A 23804-nucleotide genomic window follows, 5' to 3' on the forward strand; every position below is an offset into this window, starting at 1 on the left:
GCTTGGGTGCTGAGACTGACCCCGTGCCCCTGCCCAGCGAGGGGAGAGGCCAAGGAGAAAGCCCCCCCCTCCCCACAGGTGGGAGAGCTGGAGGTATCACCTGTTTGAGCTGGGTCTCCGAGTTGACGTAGATCTCGCACACTTGGCAACGGAATGCCTTGTTCTGGATGTGGACGCTGCCCTTGTTGCCAATTCTTTTGGACTTGTGCCCCGCCCTGGGGATGACCTTGCCCCGGCCCCGCCGCATCTGGGTGGTCTGACCCTCCAGCATAGACTTGTGCTTGGCCCCTGGATGGCAGAGGAAAAACGACAGACCCTCAGCAAAGGGATCACGCGGCCCGCGTTTGGATTAAGACACCGCTGAAAAACGCAGTATTCCGGAGGAGGCGCAAGACGCATTTGGAAATCTTGCTGCTTGCGGCGTTACTCATGTAAGACTCTCCCCACCCCACCCGCTCTCCCTGTACGGACTGAGGAACATAGACCCCTGCTACAGGACTAACTCCCCTCGCTGGTAGCAGTGGTAGGCTGTTCCCCTCCATGGACTCGATTCTAGAGGGGGACGCCAGACTCTTTGCCAGGGTGTTATACAGTGGGTGAGTGCTGGGGGAACACAACGACCAGAAGTGTCGCACTCCACTATTCTGGCTCCCCCAAAAGTGCCAGACCGGCCTCTCAGAGCGTGCCGGTAGGACTCGAGCTCTGGTGTTACATTAGCGCCATCTCATGTGGTTAATTTAATCAATCGTAGGGGTTTTCCACCCGCTGGGAAGCTGTTATTTCTGTCCTGCTCATTGTTCAGATTTAGTTTCCTGCTTCTAGTCACTTTCTGGCAGGCAGCCGGCAGTGTTTGTCACTACTATTTGCATTCAATTAGCAGGTACTGGCCCCAGCTGACACTGGGGCCCCAATACACGTAGTGAGAGATGGCCCTTGGCTTGAAGAGTTTACAGACTAAATAATCACAACAGACACGGGGTGGGAGGGGAAACTGAGGCACGGAGCAGGAAAGGGGCTTGCACAAGGTCACACAATGGGTCGGTGACTGAGCCAGGATAGGAGTCGGGTCTCCTGACTCTGAAGCCCAGTGGCTCGCAGCACTTAGCTGGCGGCTGCCAGGGAAAGCACAAACAATCCCTGTTCTCAGAGCTCGGACGTTTGTCCCTTAATGAGAAATCCACCCATTAGACATCACCCAGGAGCAGAACTTCAGAGCAAGCTAGTAAAACAGCTGCCAAAGCCCAGAATCCGAACCTCCCGTGTGATGTTCCACGGCCAAGCTCAGAGCAAAACCTCTAGGGCCAGTTTATAATCCCTGACAGTATAAGAGTCTGAACTGGAATTGCTGGAGGATCTGGCTCTAAGGGAGGTCTAGGAGCCAGAGGAAATTGTCTCTTGGGCTCTCCTCCCTGCACAAGGGCATCTCTCTGCCCCCTGTGCCTTGCAGCCTGACACCTGGTGCCCAGCATGTGGTGTCAGAGTCACTATGAGCAGAGGTCGTTTCTGGGATCTCTCGCTCCCCCAGGTGTCGGCGGTCACAGCGCTGGCTAGCTCAGCATTCCTTCCCGGGCCCAATCTCTGAGCCATTAGGCAAAGCTCTCGCATCCTCCTGGGGCTCAGGTTCTGGACAGAAGCACTGAGCCTGCTTTGATCTTGGGCATATGTAATAGGAGAAGACGGGGCTGGCTTTGAAGGGGATGATTCCAGGCCCCAAAGAGACTGGGTCTCTGCTGAGTGTCCTCTGCGTGACGTCCGCCAGCCTGCGGTCTGAGCTCTCCCTCACGCTAGACTAAGGGCTTCACCGGCCTTCAGACACCGCATGCTGCAGGTTTTACATAAAACAGGAGATCTGCCAAGAGCTCAAGAGCTGGCGGGACTAAAAAATCAGAACCGGGGGGGGGGGGGGGGGAGTGAGCCAAGCTCAGCAATGCTCCCAGAGGGGAGAGGAATGTAAGATCTACACAGAGTGATTCCTAACTCGGGCTAGCTCCAGGGGGCTCCTACTGGCTCGGCCCAGGGTGCGTGTGTGACTCCCGGCTGCAGCTGGGACCAGCTCAGCACGGCCCCGGGGCAGGCAACCCCTGTCTCTTTTCAGCTCTGCCCTTTCGGCTGACCCGGTACAGCTGCCACCGACTGAGCTAGTGGGACCTGGCTCCAAGGAGGCGAGGCCTGCGCATGCAGAAAGCACAGGTCTGGCCCCAGAATGGGCTGGGCTGTGTGGACATGCCTGCTCCAGAGGCAGGGCTGCTCAGTAGCTCTTCTGTCAAGGCCTTCCCCCACAGATCTCAAAGCGCTTTACCGAAAAGGGCAGTACCATTACCCCATGTTATGGGTGGGGAAACTGAGGCACAGAGTAGGCCTTGTCCAAGGTCAGAGCTGGGAACAGAACCCTATCCAATACCCTCACCACTGGGCCACGCTGCCTCTTTGCAGGCAGTGATTTCTATTCCAGAACGATTTCTCAGCAGATCCTGCACATTCCATGTCTCCCCCGGCAGCATTTCCCCCCTTCCCCTATGTTTCTAGAGTTCCAGAGAGGCATCGTAGAAACCCTCGACCGGGACTTTTTATTTATTGCTCAAGCAGCGAAAACTGACTCGACCGAAGGGCATGCTGGCTTGCTCTCAAGACCTTCCCTATGTGGTTTCCCAAGTCTCGGAGGCTTGCTGGATGTCTCAGCCAGTCCAGCTAGTTGCCAGAGAATATCCCTCCACAAAGAGCTTTGGCAAAACTGCACTTTCAAGCATTTACTAGGGCGCATCACGGAGTGTGTCGGCATTAACTGTGGCCTAGGGAGGTACATGGAAGTGGCTGTCAGTAGCCTAGCAGAGGAGCAATGCCCAAGGTCACAGAGTAGGTCAGTGGTAGAATCAGGGATAGAGCCCAGGAGTCCTGACTCCCATTCCCCCGCTTTCTCTAGGCACTCTGCACACCCCACTCAGAGCTGGGAAGAGAACCCAGGAATCCTAGCTCCCAGTTTCCCCTGCTCAAACCCCTATAAAGACCATGTTCAGCCATCTGGAGTGGGGTAAACCTTAGGGAGTGCGAATCCTTTCAGAGAGACCCCCCCATAAACAACTGAAATGAAATAAACAGGAAAGCAACTCCCCACCTTTTTTTACTGTTAAGCTCCCAACTAGGAACCTGACACTCCACTGACTCTGTGCCCGGCTTCTCTGCTATAGCAGTAAAAAAAACCCTGAACATTTTGTTTGTTGGTTGGTTCTTTTTCCTCAAATCAGCTCCTACATTTGTAAGCCGAGCTGACAAAAGCAAAAGGACATGTCTGCAGCTAAGCTGAGCCACTGTCCTTAGCTGACCTTCCTGCTCCTGAGCACTGCCATGGCAGAATCTGGCTGTGTTTCAGAGGGTTCGCTGGGCTGGACGATTTAATTTCCAGCTTTCACTGAATTTGGGGGCCCCTCTCTTTTAAACCCAGGTGTAGTTCTTTGTTTTTTCTATTTCGTTTGCAGGGTAGTTGTTTCTAAGCATCACATGAAGAAAAATTTCAGAGAGGTGCATGGAGCTGCAGGGGATTCAAAAGCCACTAGGTGTCACCATTGCTACGGAGGAGTGCGGCTTTGAAGGAACAAACCAACACTCGCTGGCTACCCCAGTAAATGTGATCTTATTCCGCGTTATTTTTCAACCCCAAGTAATTCTAGAGATTAGACAGGGTCACTGATGGCAGCCCCCAAACTAGCAGCATGGCTAGGTCTGTTGCCACTCTTCTGCATTCGGAAAGAGGCTAATTTGCCGTATGCCAACTGGAAAGCTGCATGCCTAATGCTGTGTGTGTCTATCCGCAGCTCTCAGCCTCCCACATACTAGAGCAGAAAGGAACATTATAACAGGGCTTATTTTTCACATTCAAATTGCTTTACAGGCGTTAACTAATTACTGCTCACAGCCCCCGACCTGTGCCCCAGGTGGGTGATAATTGCTCCTAAATTGAGGCACAAGAAGCTTTTGCTAATGTTGGAATCATGCTTCTTCCGCAGGCAATGTTTTATTATTGTTTGTATTACTGCAGCCCCTCAGAGCCCAGGCACGGATCAGGAATCCATTGCACTAGGGGTGGGACAAACACAGGACCAAAAGCTTGTCCCTGCCCCCCAGAATGTACAATCCTCCCCAGCTTCACGGAGTCGTGGTCTTTTCTGATGTGCATAATTTGCAAACACAAAAATGTGAGCAAGTGTCTGGTTTGGGTGGGGGAGGGGAAGAAATGGAGGGGGGGGGTTTCAAAAGCCCCTACTAGACTTAGGAGCCAAAGTTCTATTTTCAAAAGTGGCTTAGACACTTTGGAGCCCAAGTCACTTCGGAAAATTAACTTACAGGAAAACGACTCTGGAGTATCAAATATCCTCCAATTACTTGATTAACCGTATCTGAAAATGTCTTTAATTAAGTGACATGAACAACAGGAGAGCGTTCGACCTTGCTAAAATCCACCCCTGCAGGCATGAGCTAGATATACCAACACCACTATCTGCAAAGCACCTTAATTTACCCCTTCTAATTAAAGCAATATTAATTACCCCTCACGATTCCCCTGCAAGGTTTGTATGGCTCTGTTTGTACAGTTTACAGTTGAGTCACAGAGGTAAATAACTTGCTTGAGGTCACACTGTCAGTCAGTGGCAGAATCAAGTACTGAATCTAGGAGTGCTCTGGTCCAACCACTAGACCACATTCCCCTCCCAGAGCCAGGCATAGAACCCAGGAGTCCTAGCTCTCAGTCCCCCTTGTTCTAACCATTAAACCCAGGAGTTCTGACTTCCAGTCTCCCCTGGTCTAACCACTGGGCTGTACTTCCTCACACAGCTCGGAAGAGAACCCAGGAGTCCTGCGCTTAATCCTATCGACTGTGTTGCCCACCAGCTATGGGAAAGTATCGCCACAGGGCCCTCGCTAGCACGGGGCACATGGGAGGCCAGGGCACGGCCTAGTGGCTGAGTCCCTTACCTGTGTTATGAGCCTCCAGCTGGGATGCCGAGTTCACCGTCACTTTGCAGGTGGGGCAGTAGAGGTGCTGCTTGCTTTTCTTCCCTTCCTTTTCTCGGTCAGGGGCTGAGCCGACGCTGCTGCCCGATTCAGTGGCTGGCGTCTCAGCTCCCGGCGCTGGCAAAGAGGCCACACTGGCGGCATCAGAAGGGCCCTCTGACAGCTCCGAAACAGGCGGGGAGACCAGGGCTGGGACGCTGCCGGACAGCTCGGCTGAGGACTCCTCCGAGGTGGGCGTCAGCATGAGGCTGCTACGCTCAGCGTCCGGCTCCTTCAGCCCCAGGAGGCCGTTGGCTTGAACTAGCGAAAGAGACAGAAGGGAAAGTTTTCCTTTCTTGAAAAGAATTCCTGGCTTCCAAAGAGCGACGAGGCCCCCGCCCCACCATGACATCACAGCCATGCTCTGGTCCTGCCTCACGGATCCTGATTTACCCAGGGCCTTTCCCATTAGCGCTTTTTATCTGCGGCTCATCAGAACCGGCCGCGGCATAAAAGCCATGATTAGCTCCAATCCCTCCTTGGCTCCAGGGAGAGACACTCGTTCTATCGGCCTCTTCCCTCCAACACGAAAGGAAGAGCCCTAGTGGGATAACTCAGCTGTTATCTGGCATGCTGAGTTCAAGCAGGAGCAGCAAATGCATCCTTTGCTACAGCAGCTATCTCTGGTTCAAAAAAAGCCACCCTTTGAATCAGATCAAACGGGGTGCGTTGCTTTGTGCCTCAACAGAAAGGTACAATGGGACCCTCGCCAGCTTCTTTGCAAGCAAGTGAAATCGGTGCTTTCCTGAGATCATAATTAATTTCTCCTGGGTGCAGGTGAAAGCTGCTCTGAAGAAAGGCCGCCTGTCTGTCAAGTGACTATTAGAGAGAGAAGGTGGGGGAGGTCAGAGCTTTTATTGAACCAACTTCTGTTGATGCGAGAGAAGCTTTTGCGTTTACACAGAGCTCTTCCTCAGCTCCATGTGTCTCCCCTCAACCAAAGATGGGAAGGGATGAATGTTTCTCTCCTGGTGATTAGCTGGGGACCAGCTATTGCAGAGGCAAACGAGTGCTCCTAGAACCTTCCCTCTTGTATTTATTTGCCAGTAGCACCGGGAGGCCACAACTGAGACTGGGCCACTTTGTGCGAAGTGCAGCTCAGACCCCCTGTGCAGGGCAGGCCCTGCCATGAAGAGTTTACAGTCCTGGCCCCAGACTCAGAACAGCGTCCAAGTCAACGGGATTTAAGTGCTTCACTGAGTGGGGATTCTTTGTTGAATCGGGGCCTAAACTGACGTAGTGACAAAGGCAGCAGCGTTTACAGACGGGCCTGCAGCCTAGAGAGACTCACCCGGCATCACACAGGAGCCAGGAACTGAACCCACATCATCAGAGTCCAAACCAGTGCCTTCATCTCGAGTCCAGCCTTTGTCTCCAACAGACGATTAGCTCTCCCTGTCTTGTACTCCCATCACCTTCCCTGTTCCCACCCTCCACCTGCATCTTCTCCCTGTTCGGACTCTGGGGCACGTACTGTCTCTTTCTTCACATCTGTACTGCATCCAGCACCACGGGACCTGATCCTCAGCTGGGTGCTACCACGAACAACAACACGGAGTACACGGAGCCCAGCTGGGCTGTTTCTACTGCTCCAATTCATGGACAGGAAAGCGATCTCGACACTCAGGCACCAGGAGGGAAGAAAGTGCCACTTGCTCTGGCCATCCTTGCAGTGGGTGCATTTATGACCTGGAGTTTATTGCATTACTAATCAGGACCCTCTTTAGCCTGATTAGCCCCTAACAATCAATGGCTGCCCAGAGCGAGGCCACTGTAAATAACTGGCACCGGTTCAGGGCTTAATCAGCCCTTCATGATGTCTGAGGAAGGCCAGGTAATTAACAATAGAGTTGTCAGTTATGATGACAGACGCCCCCTTTTAAAGGCTGATCTGGGCCTTTCCCCCTTTGTCTGCTCATTTGCAACCCTTATTCTCACCCTTCCGGCTAAGATGGGGGAGGGATGAGCGAAATGTGTGACACATCCGCAGTGGGGGACACTGACTGGAGCTGGCCCCTGGCCTACTGCAGTAGAGATTGTGGTATATATCGCCAGGCCACCAGCTGGGTGACAATCAGCGCTGCGAGTGGGGAGGGGGTTTGGGCTTAGGGTGATTCTACACCGCACCTGGAGGTGTCACTTCTGGCGTGGACAGATATACACACGCTAGATCCAGCTAGTGCCCTGAAGACAGCTGGGCTGGCTGCCCGAACACAGACCCAGAGCCTTGGGCAGGCTGGTACTTGGGGGGCCTAGCTTGTGCCCCCATGGCTACCCTGCTACATTTAGCACACTAGAGTCATGGCTAGCGGGCATAGGGCTACCCGGCTCACAGTCACACCCCCAGCAGCAGTGTAGATGGCCCCACAGGTGCCCCCAAGGGGCAGGCCGGGACACAGACACCAGTGGACCGGGAGCCAGACTGCTGTCCCAGCTCCCCACATACAGGGGTCACAGCTAATGACCCAGGCAAACCAGTCTCCAAGCAAGGAGGAGCCCTGCAGCCTGTTCCCAACCCTGTTGGCCTCCTGCTTGCTCATGGTGCTGTCAGTCGCCAGGCAGATGTTGTTTCTGACCCATGCCAGCATGATGTTAATTGATATCTGGAGAGCAGTGCAGTTCCTTATCGAGCTACGTGAAGAGTATCATGCTGCTGTTCGTCCCAGGGGAATTATTACTGCAGGGGATGCACAGACTCGGCCACCTCCTACTCCCTAAGAGCAACTGTTTGGTACAAGCTGACGGCCGAGAGCCAGGGGTGCAGGAAATCCCCTTTCTGGTGTCCGGGGCCAGGGCCATACCTGTGCTGTGGGGATCCCCGTTGACGTCCAGGGTGGCAGGGAAGTCTGCTGGGATGTCCCGGCTGGTGGCCACTGCTGTTTTCTGTTTGTTCTTCACAGCTTCTATGGCTTTGAGTCTCCGGGCGTGTTTGTGGCCTTTGTAATGCGCCTCCGCCTGGTTCTAGGGAAGGGACCAGGGAGAGGTCAAGTCAGAGCACACGCAATGCTGCAACAATGTACGAAGGGACAGACAGACAGACAGACAGGGCTGGGGAGGAGGGGGATGAAGGAAAGGAAAGGCTGCTCTGAGACCAACAGCAAGGATCCCTTGTTCTTCTGCAGCTCAGGAGCCTTAACGCGCTTTGCAAACGTCTAATTAGAGCCATTTTATCTCTGTAGGTAGGTGAGCCCCCGTCTAATTAGAAGTTTGTTAGGGGAGAGAAAAGAACAGCAAAGAGAAAAAATACAACCTCGGTCTCTGGTGCAGTCTCTCTTCTGGAGAAACCCAGGCCCAGCACCCGCTCTGATCAGCCACTCCAAGACCTGGCAAACTCGTACCAGCATCAGGCTGTCTAAGGCATTGCATTTAGCTGCCTCTCCCTGGTCACAAGTTTACACCAGACTCTCATGAGACAGAAGGAAAAAGGAGAGGGAGATGAAAGAGTAGCATAAAGTAGGGAAGGAAAAAGTCACACTGGGGGTGTGGGTGAGGGTTTCTCTCCTGGTGATTAGCTGGGGAACAGCTAATTGCAGAGGCAAACGAGTGTTCCTAGAACCTTCCCTCTTGTATTTATTTGCCAGTAGCACTGGGAGGCCGCAGCTGAGACTGGGCCACTTTGTGTGAAGCGCAGCTCAGACCCCCTGTGCAGGGCAGGACCTGCCATGAAGAGTTTACAGTCCTGGCCCCAGACTCAGAACAGCATCCAAGTCAACGGGATTTAAGTGCTTCACTGAGTGGGGATTCTTTGTTGAATCAGGGCCTAAACCGACGTAGTGACGAAGCATCTGTGGCTGAGTGCGGGCTGCCCAGCGGGGCTTATGGGAAGGCAGCTGGGCATGTCCGTCTGCCTTTAGGCGGCCCAGGTGCACTGGACCCTGCCCCCTCTTCAAGGGGCCAGTCACCATGTGATAAGGTGATCCTCTTTCTCCAGTCCCATGCCTCATTTGCATAGATACACAGAGTTGAAGACCACAAGGGACCACTGCGATGGGCTGGTTTGGCCTCCTGCACATCACAGGCCATTACATTTCACCCAGTTCCCCCTGCATTGAACCAAGTAACGTGTATTTGACTAAAGCATCTGCCAGAAAGGTGCCAGTCCGGATCTGCAAACCCCTGGAGACAGGGAACTCACCACTGCGGGGACGTTGTTCCAACTGGTTAAAAGATGGTACCTAATTCCTAACTGGAATTTGTCTGGCTCCAGCTCCCAGCCTGTGGTCTGGTCTGCCTTTCTTGGCTAGACTCAAGAGCTCTGTAGAACCTGGCGTTTGCTCCTGGGAAGCTCCTTACACACTGATCCAGTCACCTCTCAATCTGCATATGCTAAACAGATTGACCACCTGGCTTTTATCCATTGAGCTGCTCCTCACGGGGGCTCAGGAGGAAGGGGAGCTGGCTGCTGGTGCAGTGCAGCTTAGACCGAGCATCTCTCCAAACCTCAGGCTCTGGACAGTCCTTCGGGATACCTAACCTGCTCCAGATGAGCCCAGCCTAGTCCCCGCCCGCGCGGGCTCCCTCTGCCCCTGGGGGTGGTGTCTGTGCTCAGGGAGAGTCCATTAACCCATGGCTGGATCCTGTGCTGGCCGTAATATCTCCACCCAGCCCGGCCTCAGCTTCCACTCCAATCCTCCCACTCTGGCCAGGTTCCCAGGACGGGCCAGCCCGTTTGGGGGCTGGCGGTTTGAGGCGCAGCCCAGAGGCAAGTGGATTTCAAGGGACCCCCATGGAGCTCTGGGTTTCTGGATGAGCCCATGGTGTAAACCTGAAACCCAAAGCAAGTCCCGGGAGGCATGGGGGGGGGGGGGGAGATTTCCTATGGAGCACTGTGACATAGAACTGCAGAGAGGACAGGGACACACACAGCATGGTCTAGGGGCAGGGCACTGGGCTCTATTCTCAGCTCTGTCCCTGACCCTGACCTGCTGTGTGACTCTTCCCCTAGCTGTGTTGCTGTTTCCCCGCCCAACCACCCTTGTGTCTGGCTTGTTGATTTAGACCCTGAGCTCTTTGGGGCAGGAGTCTTCAGGTGCTACCATGATACAAACTAGTGAATAAATAACACCAGCCGACTCAGCCCTGCCCAGTCCGACCCAAACGGAGCCCAGGGGCAGAGCCAGCCGCCTGGGATGGACATAGATGTGAGTGACTACAGGTGGAGAAGGAGGATCTGTTACATCTGCGGGTGCCGACCAGCATCTGCTGCCAGAAGAACATGGTGCCCTGAAATCATTTGGCCTCCCCAGAGCCAGAGACCTCCACCAAGGTGAGATTTTGGGGGGGGAGTGTGTTGCAAAGCTCTGGTTTCAGCCTTTCATTGAATTGCTTTGCATACAAATCGATCCAAGCCGAGGTATCATTTTGCTTCAACATCGCTGCATTGCAAGGCTGAGATAAGGGCTCTTTGCTGATTAAATGAGCCAAGTCACTTTCAAAAGACGCTTTCAGGCAAAATGTCTGACTTCAGAAACACACAATAAATTTCCTGCTGTTAGGAAAAAAACATTCGTGGGTAGGACACATCTCCCATTGTAACCTAACAGGCCTCTAACATGCAATTTCCATTCACCGTCTTCTTTCTCCCAGTGAACATTGAATAATGAAGTGCACAGCAGTGGGTGCATGCCTGCACGGTCCTGATAAAAACATACACAAAAGATAATAGCCCCAAACATTTGTGTCCTTAGCAGTTGGGGACAAGGCAGTGTTGTCACCAAAAGCAACCACAATTTAGCAATTTATGGAAACTAAATCCCAAAAGAATCAAGACACTGTAGCAGAGCAAGGCAGGTTAAGTTGCCTGGCAATTCTGGACGCCAATTTAGGCTGCTAGAACTTACAAGGTAGAACCAGACCCTCCAATCCCCCCTTTAAGGGGAGAGAAATGAGGGTGTCCGAATTCAGAATCGATGGCAGGATACGTGGATGAAAACCCACCAGGCTCACACCAGGAAGCAAATACGAAGATGCTCCATCAGGTAACGGAATTTGGTCAGGGCTGAGTTGGAGTTTAACTAGGGCTCCCAGCGCTTTGCCATCCTGTGCAGAAATCGAACCAGCGTTACAGCATAAACTGCGAGGTGATTTCACTCCAGATGTGGCCTTGGCGAGAAGGGGTGGGAAGGGCAGGAGAGTACGCGTGTGAGTGACAGACAGCCCAGGTGTGAAAGAAACGAGTGGGAGACAGAACAAGTGCCGGGACAACAGTGCTGGAGAGACAAGAAGCACGTGCGCACGTGAGATGCGCGTGAGCGTTTGGGATAGTGAGACAGAAAGATAGTGGGCATGAGTGTGTACGAGTGGGACAGAGCACAAGCGTTTGCATTTGGGGCTAACAGGCTGACCCTGCATTAGCCAGTAGAACATGCCCTGTGAGTTACACGGCAGCCGATTCCTGCATGTTCCCAGTTACTCGGTGATGAGGCCGACTGAGGACACAGACAAGTTGAACTGGGACTCTGTTCTGAGCCAGCCTCCTGCAGGGTTTGTAGCTGGGGGCTGCATTTCTCCTCTGGAAGAGGCGGAGCTGTGCAGGTTCCCAGGCTAGCAGGGACTATCCACATCCTTGTGTCTGTGTGGCCTGTTCCAGCGGCTGATCGCTGAGCTGAGTGCATCAAACTCCTCCTCAGAAATGCGCCAGGAAAGCTACCGACTGGCCTCGTTCTCTGCCTTGAGGTCATCTGCAGCAAAGCACAAGGAGGCGTGGAAGGACTGGCGTTTTCTTAGCGATCTCCCTTTGTCACACTAGCTCTGGGGTGTTGCGTTTCATGCTGCCCAAATCCTTTCGGGGTCTATGCTGCTCCCCTCCCTCACACTGACTATGGGACTAATCGTGGAGCAAGGCACCATGCAGTGAGAGCCAGGGGGTCAGATTCGCGGCCTTTACAGCAGGGAGGGTGGTCTAGTGAACAGGACACCATCGGGGTGATCCGTCAGGCTCTCCCAGCCTATGGGGATGAGGGGCTACCGAAGTCCTGAGACAGAAAGTCGGCCATTCATTTTGGGAGTCGCTGGGCTTCCCTGCATGTAAGACACTAGATGGAGGATCTGGTGATTTCTTGGTGACAAATCACCTCTTTCTGCAATTAACTTTCTTCCCCTGCCCTCCAACAATCACCTTCTCTCCTGGCACCATGAGGCCCTGCCCAAACACTGTGGAACCATCATGGCTTTCAGTAAAGCCAAGAAACAGTGGTTTCCCCTATAGCCTCCTGCCCTATTCCTCCGTTTGGAGAAGGGAAGGAGCAAGTGCGCTAGCATGATTACTGAGCCTCAACTAGCAGGAGCAAAGTATAAAGAGGCTAATTGCTCTCTCTGTAGGCGCAGGAGCCATGTGGCTGCTCATTAACCCACTTCGGGTGCTGGCCAGAGGCTCAATTCTCCAGCCACACCGGCAGGGAGATTACTATGGCGTCCCCCTGCCTTTGCAACCAGCAAATAAATATTTGTTTGGTCGGGTGCTTGTCATGCATGAGATCTAAATATTGCACGGGGGGAGGAGACACTGGTATGGGTCGGCAGAGGGGACACTTAGCTTTTGAGCACACAGGCTGCAGTTAGAGTTTGACAGATGCTTTTAAAAATAAATAGAGTTTTGTTTGCAGAGTTTAGGAGATTAACCTGGCTTTGAAGGGCTTGTCTACAGGGGAAGGGTACAGTTACACTGATGTAGCTACCCCGGTTTCACTCCCCACAAGGGATACACTTATCCCAGAACAACTGTGTCTTTTTCTCAGTTTACCTCAAACCCCTTCCCAAGCCATGTAAACTAAGCGGGACAAAGGCCCTTACACAGAACTAAGAGCGTCCACATGGGGGGGTTAAACCAGTCTGACTCCAGTTCCCACTGTGACGTTGCACTCTGTATGTTTTATGGAAATATGCTGATGACTGTGAATATGATGCAACTGGAATATGCTTTATGCAAAGGGTCTCTTGGAAGGTCTCATTACAAAGCTTGTGATCTACAGAGTGTGGTCACCCCATTTGTTTGCATGTGTTATTACTAGGTCTGGAGTCAGGAGAATAAGAGACAAACGTGTATCACTGAGGTAAACCTATTAAGTGGAAGCCATTAAGGGTGTGTCAGAATCAGTGACCTGTACATGGCTTTGTTTACTTGCAAACCTTCCTGGGTACGTGTGGGCCAGCCCAGGGAGAATGGAGGCTGGGGTCTTGCAGGACATGTGACCATGTCACCTGATACTGGAATCCATCTTAAACCTGGTGCTTTTCCCTTTAGAAGGAGGGGTGGGGACCCAAAGACAAAAGATTCCCGTTTTGTGCCAAAGCTATAAAAAGGGGTGGAACAGGACAAAGAGGCTTCCAGTCATGAGAAAGCCCCTGCTTACCACCTGAGATGTCTGCTGGAACTAACAAGGACTGTACCGGGGAAAGGATTGGGCCCAGACTAGGAAGGAGTCTAGTCTGTGAAAGAAGCTTATTGGAACATCTCTGAGGGTGAGATTTACCTATATTCAGTTTCTTAATATATTAGGCTTAGACTTGCGTGTTTTGTTTTATTTTGCTTTGTGACTTACTTTGTTCTGTCTGTTATTACTTGGAACCACTTAAATCCTACTTTTTATACTTAATAAAATAACTTTTGTTTATTAGTAAAGCCAGAGTAAGTGATTAATACTTGGGGGAGCAAACAGCTGTGCATATCTCTCTATCAGTGTTAGAGAGGGCAGACAACTTATGAGTTTACCCTGTACAAGCTTCATACAGAGTAAAACAGATTTATTTGGGGTTTGGATCTGGGTGTCTGGGTGCTGGAGAGAGTAACCTGCTGAGCAGTTTTCACTGAAAGCCTGCAGGTGATCATTTCAGCAAACAGGGAGCAGGGGAAAGGCCCACAGGAGCAGGGGCAGATGGGGAGCTGCTGAAGAAAGGGAAATGCAGAAGGAAGAACAGAGCAGACATATAGAGACATGGAAGAGGGAGAAACTGGAAAAAGGAGGATGGGGAAGGAGGAGAAATGAATGGCAGCACAGCAGTGGCCTGCAGCCGCCCAGGTGCCCTTGGTGAATGACGCCCAGCATCAAGCGCACAAAAATCATGAGATTGGGTTAAAGATCATGAGATTCGAAAAGACGATAAACACCAGGTGCTGATTCTTTGCCTTCTGGGTTTTCCACAGCCTAGGGTCCTAGTTCCAAGATGAAATTTTCCCATAATCCTCTAATTCCAGGCACTAAAATACCACGTATTGCAAGACTCCTGATAAATCCGCCAGGGTTGGCAACACGGTCTGAATGGGACAATGCCATGATTCCTGCTAGGTTAATTACTCCCTCAGGGCCTTATTCTATCCCTTGACCTCTGTGCAAGGCTCCTATCAACACCCTGGAGACTGCGGCGAGGAGTGTGGAGCCCATCCAGGGCCGAGAATGACACACTGGGATTCGGCCCTCTGTACACAACGACCATTACAACCCTGAGACAGGGCAAAGAGATTCGACTGGAATGAGAGTTGAGAGCTGGGCCGGTGCCACCGTCAGTCACCTCTTCATGGAAGGTTGCAGAGCAGATCTCAGCTGGCCATAGACAGTAAGGCCGGATCTAGTCTGGCCTCCCAAGTGTCCCAGAGCAGAGAACCTCACCTCTGTCTGCTGGGGATCCACCCAACTTCTGCAGCATCTGATCTGACTGAGAATTTCCTTTTAAACTTCTAATCAGCTCCCCCCACAAGAGATCGGCTGGGTACAATTCATTACTGCAGGGGACGAATGAAAGTGACCTTCCTCCCCTCGACAAGATGTTTGATTGATTTGGAAGAAAAAGCTAAAAAAAACCCCAAGCAACCCATCCAGCACATCAGAGCTCTGCAGAGCCAGGGCGGCAAAGATTACATTCAGCTCCCGAGGAACACATACGAACTGCACGGGCTGATAAAGAAGCTTAAGGGTGCAAGCCAAGAAGCGAGGCAGCCGGAGCGGACCTGAGCGAAATGAAGAGCAGCGGAAAGACAAAGGATCAGACGTGGCATTTCCAGTGTCTAGAGAGGGAGGGCGCAGCTGCCAGTCGGCCTCATGGAGCCGCACGGGGTGAAAGAACCAGAAGGGGGCAGGGTGCGGTGCCGAGCAACTTGGAGGGCAGCAGAGAGGGGTAAATCCACCTGCAGCACCACGTGTGCAGGGTATGTGCAAGCTGTGTCCGTGCCTTGGAACGTGGCTGCGAAAATGAGACCTCTGACGGCACCGCGTATCAGAGAGGGGGCGGCGGAAAGGGAGAGAGGCTGGCTTTACAACTTGCTGCCCTTCCATAATAATAAATAATTAATTTCTTTCATCAGTGGATCTCAAACTCTGTAAAGGAGGGCAACATCACGGTCTCAATTTTACAGATGGGGAAACCGAGGCACAAAGGGATGCAGTGACTTGCCCAAGGTCACCCAGCGGGCCTGTGCCAGAGCTGGGAATAGAACTCAGGTCTCCCATGTCTCAGTCCTCTGCTCAAACCACTAGGCAACACCTCCTCCCATTAAAGCTAGGGAAGCCACTGAATGCTGCAGGGCTTTCCCGCTGCAGGGGGCTGGCTGTGATGAGACATACCCGAGGCCGAACCTGCCCTTCCCAGGGTGGACGGGGGGCATGACGCAAAGACACAAGGTCATGATGACCAACCCTATTTTGGGAGGAACTCCTGGACCGATCTCCCTTGCGGTGCAGGGGACTTAACCCAGGCCAGTTTCCATGCTACAGGGCAAATTCACCCAAGCTATAAATGGGAGCGACTCCTCTGCAAGCACGTTCACAGTTTGTAATTGTATCTAAAACTATGTGTGTGGGGTTAAGTAACCCAGACATGCCCTTGCTTGGTGCGCTGGGGAGCAGGGGGCTGGCCCAGCGGGGAGTTAAGCACTGGAGTTCTGACAACGTTCCCAGCCTGTTCAGAGAGCTCTGCTGGGCCTTGTCTCGACTAGCAAACTTGAACCGGTTTGATGAAATGGATTTAAAACTCAATTAGTCAAATCAGTGCAAACGCCTAATGCAGATGCACTTCAATTTGTTTAACTCTGTGGTGACCTGGCTTGTGTCAGATGCCGCAAAATCAATATGAGCACAGGGGAAAGTGGTTTATATGTATGTACATTAGGCTGGGCTTTGCCCCAATGTCACTAGATCCATTTTTAAATTGATTTAATGAAACCGGTGCATGTCAAGAGCTCCTCCATTTGCTGTTCCTCTGTGTGTGAAACCCACCCACAAGGGCCAGCTGCTCACCTAAGCACTATTGGGCTTCTGCTGTATTTGTCTAGTATAGACAAGGCCTTAGCCTTAGGGGGACTGGCCTAGGCATCAGGACATTTTTTTATTCAAACTCCCTTTGAAAGACAAGAGAAATCCCCTGGGGCTTCCCTATGTCCTGAGGAACACCCCCCAACACCCCCAGCCTTCTGCTTTCTTTCTGGATGACCTACTCTCAACGGTGCAAAGGAAGCAGAAACTTTCTGCAAGGTCGGACTGGAAATACCCCCTGCAGGTATAGACAGCAGAGCTGGCTCCTCCCTATCTAGATACTCAGCTGACCCACATCGTCATACCTCAGGCGAGCACTCACCATCACTAATGGGTTTTATCCCCCCAGCACCCTCTGGGAGATCAGGGCATATTATCCCCATTTCACGGATTGGGAACTGAGGCACAAAGTAGAGGCGGAGACTTGCCCAAGGTCACATGGGGATTCTGTGGCAGAGCCAAGAACTGCAGCAAGGTCCCCAGAGTCCTGGTCCAGTGACCCGCCCACTAAACCACCCTCCCTGAAGCCCCCAGCACAATGGGGACCTCGGGGCAGGCAGGGCGAGCACAAAGAGGCCCAGCTGATGTTGGGGCAGCCATAGCCAGCTGCTGCTGCAGCAGCCGCCAGAGCTCCTGGGCTGGGACAGCTACGGCTCCGGACAGCCCCCTCCTCGGCTGTACCCCATGTAAGCTCCTGGCAATGGAGGGTCTGGCCCACTGTCCCATTTTGGGAAGGAGCCTGTTCCTTCCTTGTCTCGACCATCCGGCTGCTAAGCCCCCTCTCCCTCGGCACTGCCCGCCCCACCCCTTCCAGACACAGCTTACCGCGGAGTTGAAGCGGAGGTGGCAGATGTTGCAAGAGATGAACTGCTTCTTCTTGAGCGGGGAGGGGACACCAAAGGTGTGATTGATCACGGCCTTCTGCACGGGATCCATCTGGAAGGGGAGGGAGGGAGGGCACGTGGTTACTCGGTGCTTAATACTGTGCTTCGAATCCTTTCCTTCCTCGGCTACTGCTGACGGGCCCTGCCAACACCTAGAGCATGCAGCTCCTGGCACGTGCTGTCCTCCAGGTGTTGTCCGGGCAGAATCCAGACTTGTCCCCAGCCCCCGATGTCCAACACACCATGAGGTTCTGCCCGGCAGCCCGAATGTTGCTACCTCTTATCATATTGTTACAGCAGGAGCCCCAAGAGGGCGCTGTTACACAGTCTCGCAAGATCTTTTTCTTCGCCTGCCAGCTGCGTGCAGCCTTAGAAGAAATGCTGCCTCGTTGTTCATTTTGCAATGTCAATTCATTCTTTCAGAGGAGCTGTAGCAAGCAGCAGGAGACTTTGGTCTCTGCCTCAGTCTCTCCAACTAGAGCCAATTCTTGCTCTTGGGGAACCGGGCCCTGGTGTTGGCCCAAGATTTCAGAGAGAGCGGCTGTGCCTGCATGCTGTTTGTGACCACCTTTGCTGAAGGACTGATGCACACGGTGTAAATAAAGCAAGTTACACTAAGAAAACGTGCAGACTTTGCATCACTGGTGTCTCTCCATCGGAAACCAACCTGCAGGGCCCCACGATCTGCATTTGCTCAGCAGAGGGGTGACAATATTTCCTCTCCCCCAGCCTCTGGAGCTTTCCTGCCTTCTCCTGGCTCTTGAGTAACTCGACCCCTTCCCCAGTACCAGGGAGAAATAATTCCTCTTTCTCATCATTTCACCCACAGATCTCAATGCCTCTGAGAGCTGGGAATCATAACCCCCCCTTTTACAGAGGGGGCAAACAGAAACACCAAGAGTGAGTTTTCCTCACGGACACAGAGCAAGTTAGTAGCAGTGCCAGGAATAGAACCCAGGAGTCCTGGCACCTAGTCCCCCAGGCTAACTGTTCAGGGAGAGATCCAGGAAGCTCTCAGATTCCCCCTCCTCTCTGATCCCTTCTCCGTTCACAACAGATGTCAATGTCGTGGATGGCAAATTATCGGTTTTAATTTGAGGTCCCCAGCTGCCCCTCCTCATCAGCCCAATGAAACAGGTGCACTGCCAGGTGACTTAGCTGGAACCTCAGCCACTGAAATAGGGTCTCAGTGTTTAGACTCGGAGGCGATAAAAACGAGTCGCCAGTCATTAACCCTTTGTTTGCTGTTAATCAGTGAATAAAATTCACCCCCATGCAAGGCCAGCAGAAGACCTAAGCACTAGAGAGTTTACACAGCACCTGTACCTTGTGCTTTGCCCTCTGCACTGCAGCGAATCTCACCCTCGTGACAACACGTCACTCTCCTCACAATGAGGTGTCGTCGTGACATCCTACGAGATGCAGACCCACCGACTGGGGTGGAGCTCAGAACAAGGAACCCTGAAAATTCCCTGCTCTGTTGCCTAGTCAGCTGCCCAGCCCACAGCTAACGTATTCGCTGGGCTGCCAATTTTGGGAGCACTTCGACAGGTTGCTGCCATTGGGATCTAGGCTGAATTGCTCACATGCCAGGAACAATGTACAGGGAGGGGAATCCCCCCAGATGTACTCTGGGCCAGCTCACAATCTCTCTGTGCTTCAGGTCCCTATCTGTAGAATGGGGGTAGTGACCCTTTCCCCCCTTGTCTGACTTGTCAGGCACTGGCTCCCTCTACGGGTAAGGAAAGCGCCTAGCACCAGCCAATCTCCATTGGGGCCTGCACTATAAGAAGTCATTTACTTTTCATGCTGTATCAAACTATTATCACAATTATTCGGTAACATTTTTTTATTGGCCGAGGAATCCCCTCGCCCCGGGTATTCCACAGGGCGCTTGCTCTGCACAGAACGAGAAGAACTCCGGCTATTTGTACTGGGCTGTGTCTTTCTGAGACGATTCATCAAAGGGCAGAGGTTCTGAGATGAGGCAGGCGCACACAGACCAACGACAGCCCCCAGTGGGTCTGTCTCTCCCTGACGCTCAGCGTCATTTTATGCCTCAGCCGGCGTGGTAAACCTATTCGAAAGCCATAATTGTTTTAAGCAAAATGCAAAAGGGGGAAAAATAAGAATAATCTCTTTGTTGGAGTGACGCTGTAATCTATAATGCAAGGATTGTTCCGCTACCTGGAGGCATAGGAAGATTATCTTATCTGTGTCCTGCTGTCAGTGGAACCTTGGGTTTTTAGGCGATCGTATTTCTCTGCAAAGCTATTTAGTCGCAGAGACAGGTGCATCAGTCTTCAGGGCACATGCCTGGACAACAGAGCCATTATCAAGACCCCAAATTCCATTCCAGGAGTGAACAGAATGGTAACATCGAGTGATTAATGAAGTGCCTGTTTGCGATGAAATTTTACTCACTTATCTGGAATATAAATGAAGAGGCATTTGGGTGGTGATGGCGGAACCAGAGGCCTCTAGCGATGACAAAGACGCGGCTCCACCTCTGACAACGAACATTGCCGTGCGCTCACAGCAGCACCCCCACAGTGCAAACAAGGAGGAATCTCTCTCCTCCGTGCAGTGCTGCATCAAGGTGCTGTGTCCATGCTGTTCCCTTGCTGGAATGGCCCCCCAGCATTTTAACTGGTAGCTGCCGCTCTTCTGCATTTAAGGAGCTCATCCCCCATGTCTAGCAGCTCAGGAGGGAGCCAAGAACTGGAGATGTCAGGAGGAAGGTGGAGTGGAATTTACAGATCTAAGAAGATGCCATGGGTGGGAAGTTCAGGAAGGTAGCAGATATTTCTTGGGTTTGGTGGTTCTAGGCAGCAGTGCCCATAATTAACTCAGGGAGGAAGGATGGGCTTGGGTTGAGGCATTGGACTGGGACTCCTGAGCTCTGAGTTCCCTGCCATTGATTAGGCAATTCACAGAACTTCTCTCTGCCCCAGTTCTTCAGCTGGAAAAATGTAATAATCCTTCCACTGCCTGGTCCAGTAGGACTGCGAGCTCCTGAGGGCAGGGCCCGTCTCTCACGATGGGGCTGTGCGGCACCCAGCCCCAGGGGGCCCTGATCTCAGTTGGAGGCTCTAGCTGCTACCATGAGAACCACAAATCACAGCCGAGGATTTCACAGACATTTAGGCGCATCCCAGGAATGTGACACACGCCCTGGAAAAATGTCGCACCCTCAGAGCCATATTTAGGTCGGCCCGACCCCTTCTGTAAAGGTGGCTGGGTCAGCAGAAGGATTCTCTAGCTACCTCGGAAAGGCGGATTCACTCCAGGGGTGGAGAAACCCCTTCTGTAGGAAAAGCCTGCGCTACACCGGCCCAGCTGCAGAGACAGTACCGAAGTGACGGAGTCGAGACATGGCCTCAAGATCTTCCACCAGTAGAAAAGGTTGGCTCCAAAAGCATGAATGTGCGAGCGCACGAGTGTGCCTGCTGGCCTTGCACTGGCTGGCGGAAAATGGGGAATATTTAAGAGACTATGAATGAAACAGATTCTTCTCTCCCATCACTGTAACATGCCCATATGAGAGTGTAGTGTCCAAGCCTCTGTTAAACACAGAATGGACCTAGACACAGTTCGGAGGTTGTTACTAGGGTGGCTGAAATATACCTAGTTTTTTGTGAAGTTTTTTGTGTTTTTCTTTAGAGAGAAGCAAAATATTGTTATTCCGGGGGAAGTTTTTTGCTGTCATATTTCATTTTTCCATTGAAACGTAACCCAAAATTTGTTGCTGTCGCTCTTCCCCCCCTTTCCACTCCTTTTTTCACTGGAAAAGCAGAAATACGGGAAAACTGAAAACAGGACACTGAATTTTTAAAATTCAGCTCAAATTTTTTTGTTTCATTCTGATGAAAAATAGGAACATTTTGAGCAAGCCAAGCATTTGCACAGAAAATTTTTGAATTGTTCAAAATGCCATTGTTTGGAGGGGAAAAACACCACAACCTTTTAATGACAAAAGTTCAGCCAGCTGCAGGCATCACACATATGTCCTGCCATATGTATGGAAGGAGGGATGGTTTTGTGGTTAATGCTCCAAACTGGGCACCAGGACTCCTGGGTTCTATTCCCAGCTCTTCCACTGATCTGCTGCAAGTCACTTCCTCTATCTGTGCCTCAGTTTCCCCCACTGTAAAATGGGGATAGTGACACTGCCCTGCCTCAGAGAAGAGCTGAGCTGTGGAAATTCATCAATGCCTGATAGATACATGGAGACTTGGGGCCGGAAGGTGGGCAAATGATTATTATTTTTATTATAAAAGTACCAGATTTTGATGCCTGGTCAAGCTTTGGGCCAGACTCCCAGTGGGTTTAAATGGGCATTTTTCCATCGACTCCAACAGAGCTACACTCATTGAGACCAGCAGAGCAGCTGAGAGACAGGCTCTGCGGGCACTTGTTAAAGATTGTTCAACTATTTAAATCAGATGGATTAATAGCAAAGGGGGAAAAAATCCAACCCTTGGGGAGAACAGATCTGATTGGCTCTTTATTACTACACTGAACCTTCTGAGGGGGCGGTGATGAGAATGCAGGCTCCACACCACAGAGACAAAAGGGTACTAGACAATTTGGTATTTTAATGATCAAGGGTCCTTGATGCTACGTGCTAGAGGTTTACACGCCTATTAATTAACACTAAATTACAGCCTCTCAGAAAGCTTCACTTTCCATTTTGGACTCTTCCTATAAAGTATCCTCCATTAATGTCAAAACCACAGGACATTTTAACTGTCCAATCAATTTTTATTCAGTTCATATTCTCTTTAATTGCGCTAGTTCATCATGAATTCATTCAGCATCTGGGGATGTGCCCTAGCTGCCTCTCTAACCCTTTGAAGCCCCAGTCTGCAGCCATGAAGGGGCAATTAAAGAAAAGTTACCCCTTCCCCAGATGGATTCTTAAACTACTTGTTTAAGGAGATGAAACGGACGGCCCGTTTCCCAGCAGATTGGGTCTTCACACTGTTCTACAACCACTTCATCATCATGCTCTTTTCTGGTGTCTTCCCATCACGTGATCTTCTGCCCTCACTGGCTGGGTTCTTTCAGAGTAACAGAGGAGTGGCACATCCCAAAGTCATTACTTCACATTCCCAGACATCTTTGGGGAAGCCACAGGGCTCTTGGCAGCTCTGAGTATCGGCTGGACAACAGATATTCGCCTGAGCTTTCCGTTCCATTCCTTAAGACACACAGTCTCCTACACGTCCCACCAGGGAACTCCCTGCCTCACTGGATCTATGTCATATGAGACATGACTAATAAATGACCCTGCAGTAAAGTTCTGTTATACAGAGGCACTAGGGGGTAGGACTCTTGGGTTCCACTCCCAGTTCTGACAATGATTTCCTATGTGTCCCGGGGCAAGTCACTTGCAAAATCTGCTCTTGTGCAGAAGAGCCCAGTGTGGATTACTTACAGCCAGGTTAAAGGAGCCTGAACACGCCTTGTACTGTGCAGGGAGCTGGATTTCAGAGAAGATAAGCACCCACAACTGCCACTGATACCAGCTGCGGCTACTCAGGACCGCTCCAGATCAGACCTGTTAACCCCTTGGCTTTGGACTGCCCCATCTGTAGAATGGTGGCAACAACATCCAGGCTCCTGTGGGTACTTAAGAGTTTGTTAAGTGGTTTGATTCATAGATCGCTAGATTGCAAGGCCGGATCATTGGGATCATCTAGTCTGGCCCCAGAACATCCCCAGATTAATCCCTAGAGCAGAGCTTTCAGAAAAACAGCTACTCTTGATTTAAAAACGGACAGTGACGGAGGATCCTCCACGACCCCTGGGTCGTTACTCTCACTGTTCAAATTTTCAGCATTACTTTCAGTCTGAATTTGTCTAGTTTCAACTCGCAGCCATTGGATCACGTTAGACCTTCCTCTGCTAGAGTGACGAGCCCATTATTACTTATTTGTTCCCCAGATAGGTGCTTATATACGGTAATCAACTCACCCCTCCTCTTTGTTCAGATACATAGACTGAGCTCTTTGAGTCTATCGCTGTAAGGCAGGTTTTCTTATTCTCGTGGCGCTTTTCTGACCCCTCTCCAATTTATCAACCTCCTTCTTGAATCGTGGGCACCAGAACTGGACACAGGGTTCCAGCAGCGGTCGCACCAGTGCTGAACACAGAGGTTAAATAACCTCTCTCCACCCAGCCAACATTCACCTGGTTATGCATCCCAGGATCACATTAGCTCTTTTGAGCACTCCAGCACATGGAGCTCTTAAGTTTGAGGCTCCTAGGGGTGGCTTCCTCTCCTCTCCCTGCTGGCAAGTACCTCTGAGCGCTGTGCGTTCACTGGCTGCTGCTCCCATCACCATTCATCTGTAGGGAGTAACACCTGTAGGGAGGGTGTTCCCACACGACCCGTCATCTCTAATGTGGGGCTCACGGCAAGAACCCATTCTGCCCCTGCACCGGGCCCAGGGAGCAGCGCTGAACTGGCTAACTCCAAAGGGAAAACATGCTTGGGGCAAGGGAGCTTCCACCCCGTTTCAAGAGACCTTGTTTCCAGACATGAAGTTTGGAAAGCGCGGCATGAAACCACTGCCTCGGCCATCCCTGCAGCCACTGCCACGTCCCATCCAACGCTGAGTGAGAT

At 51.8% G+C, this 23804-nt stretch overlaps 1 protein-coding gene across 2 annotated transcripts in view; it reads right to left on the reverse strand.

Moving 5' to 3' along the window:
* The window catches only part of LOC311513861 (zinc finger protein 385C-like), a 195395-nt gene that overhangs the window by 6705 nt on the left and 164886 nt on the right, over nt 1-23804 (reverse strand). For both annotated transcript variants that reach the window (XM_084616005.1, XM_084616007.1), the window contains 4 exons: nt 17115-17225; nt 7848-8007; nt 4969-5307; nt 101-288 (listed from right to left, as the gene is read on the reverse strand). In XM_084616005.1, the coding sequence (XP_084472131.1) occupies nt 101-288; nt 4969-5307; nt 7848-8007; nt 17115-17225 (798 nt within the window). The remainder of the gene's footprint in view (nt 1-100; nt 289-4968; nt 5308-7847; nt 8008-17114; nt 17226-23804) is intronic.

The sequence above is a fragment of the Lepidochelys olivacea genome (genome assembly GCF_965140295.1).
Source record: "Lepidochelys olivacea isolate rLepOli2 genome assembly, chromosome: 27".
Classification (NCBI taxonomy): domain Eukaryota; kingdom Metazoa; phylum Chordata; order Testudines; family Cheloniidae; genus Lepidochelys; species Lepidochelys olivacea.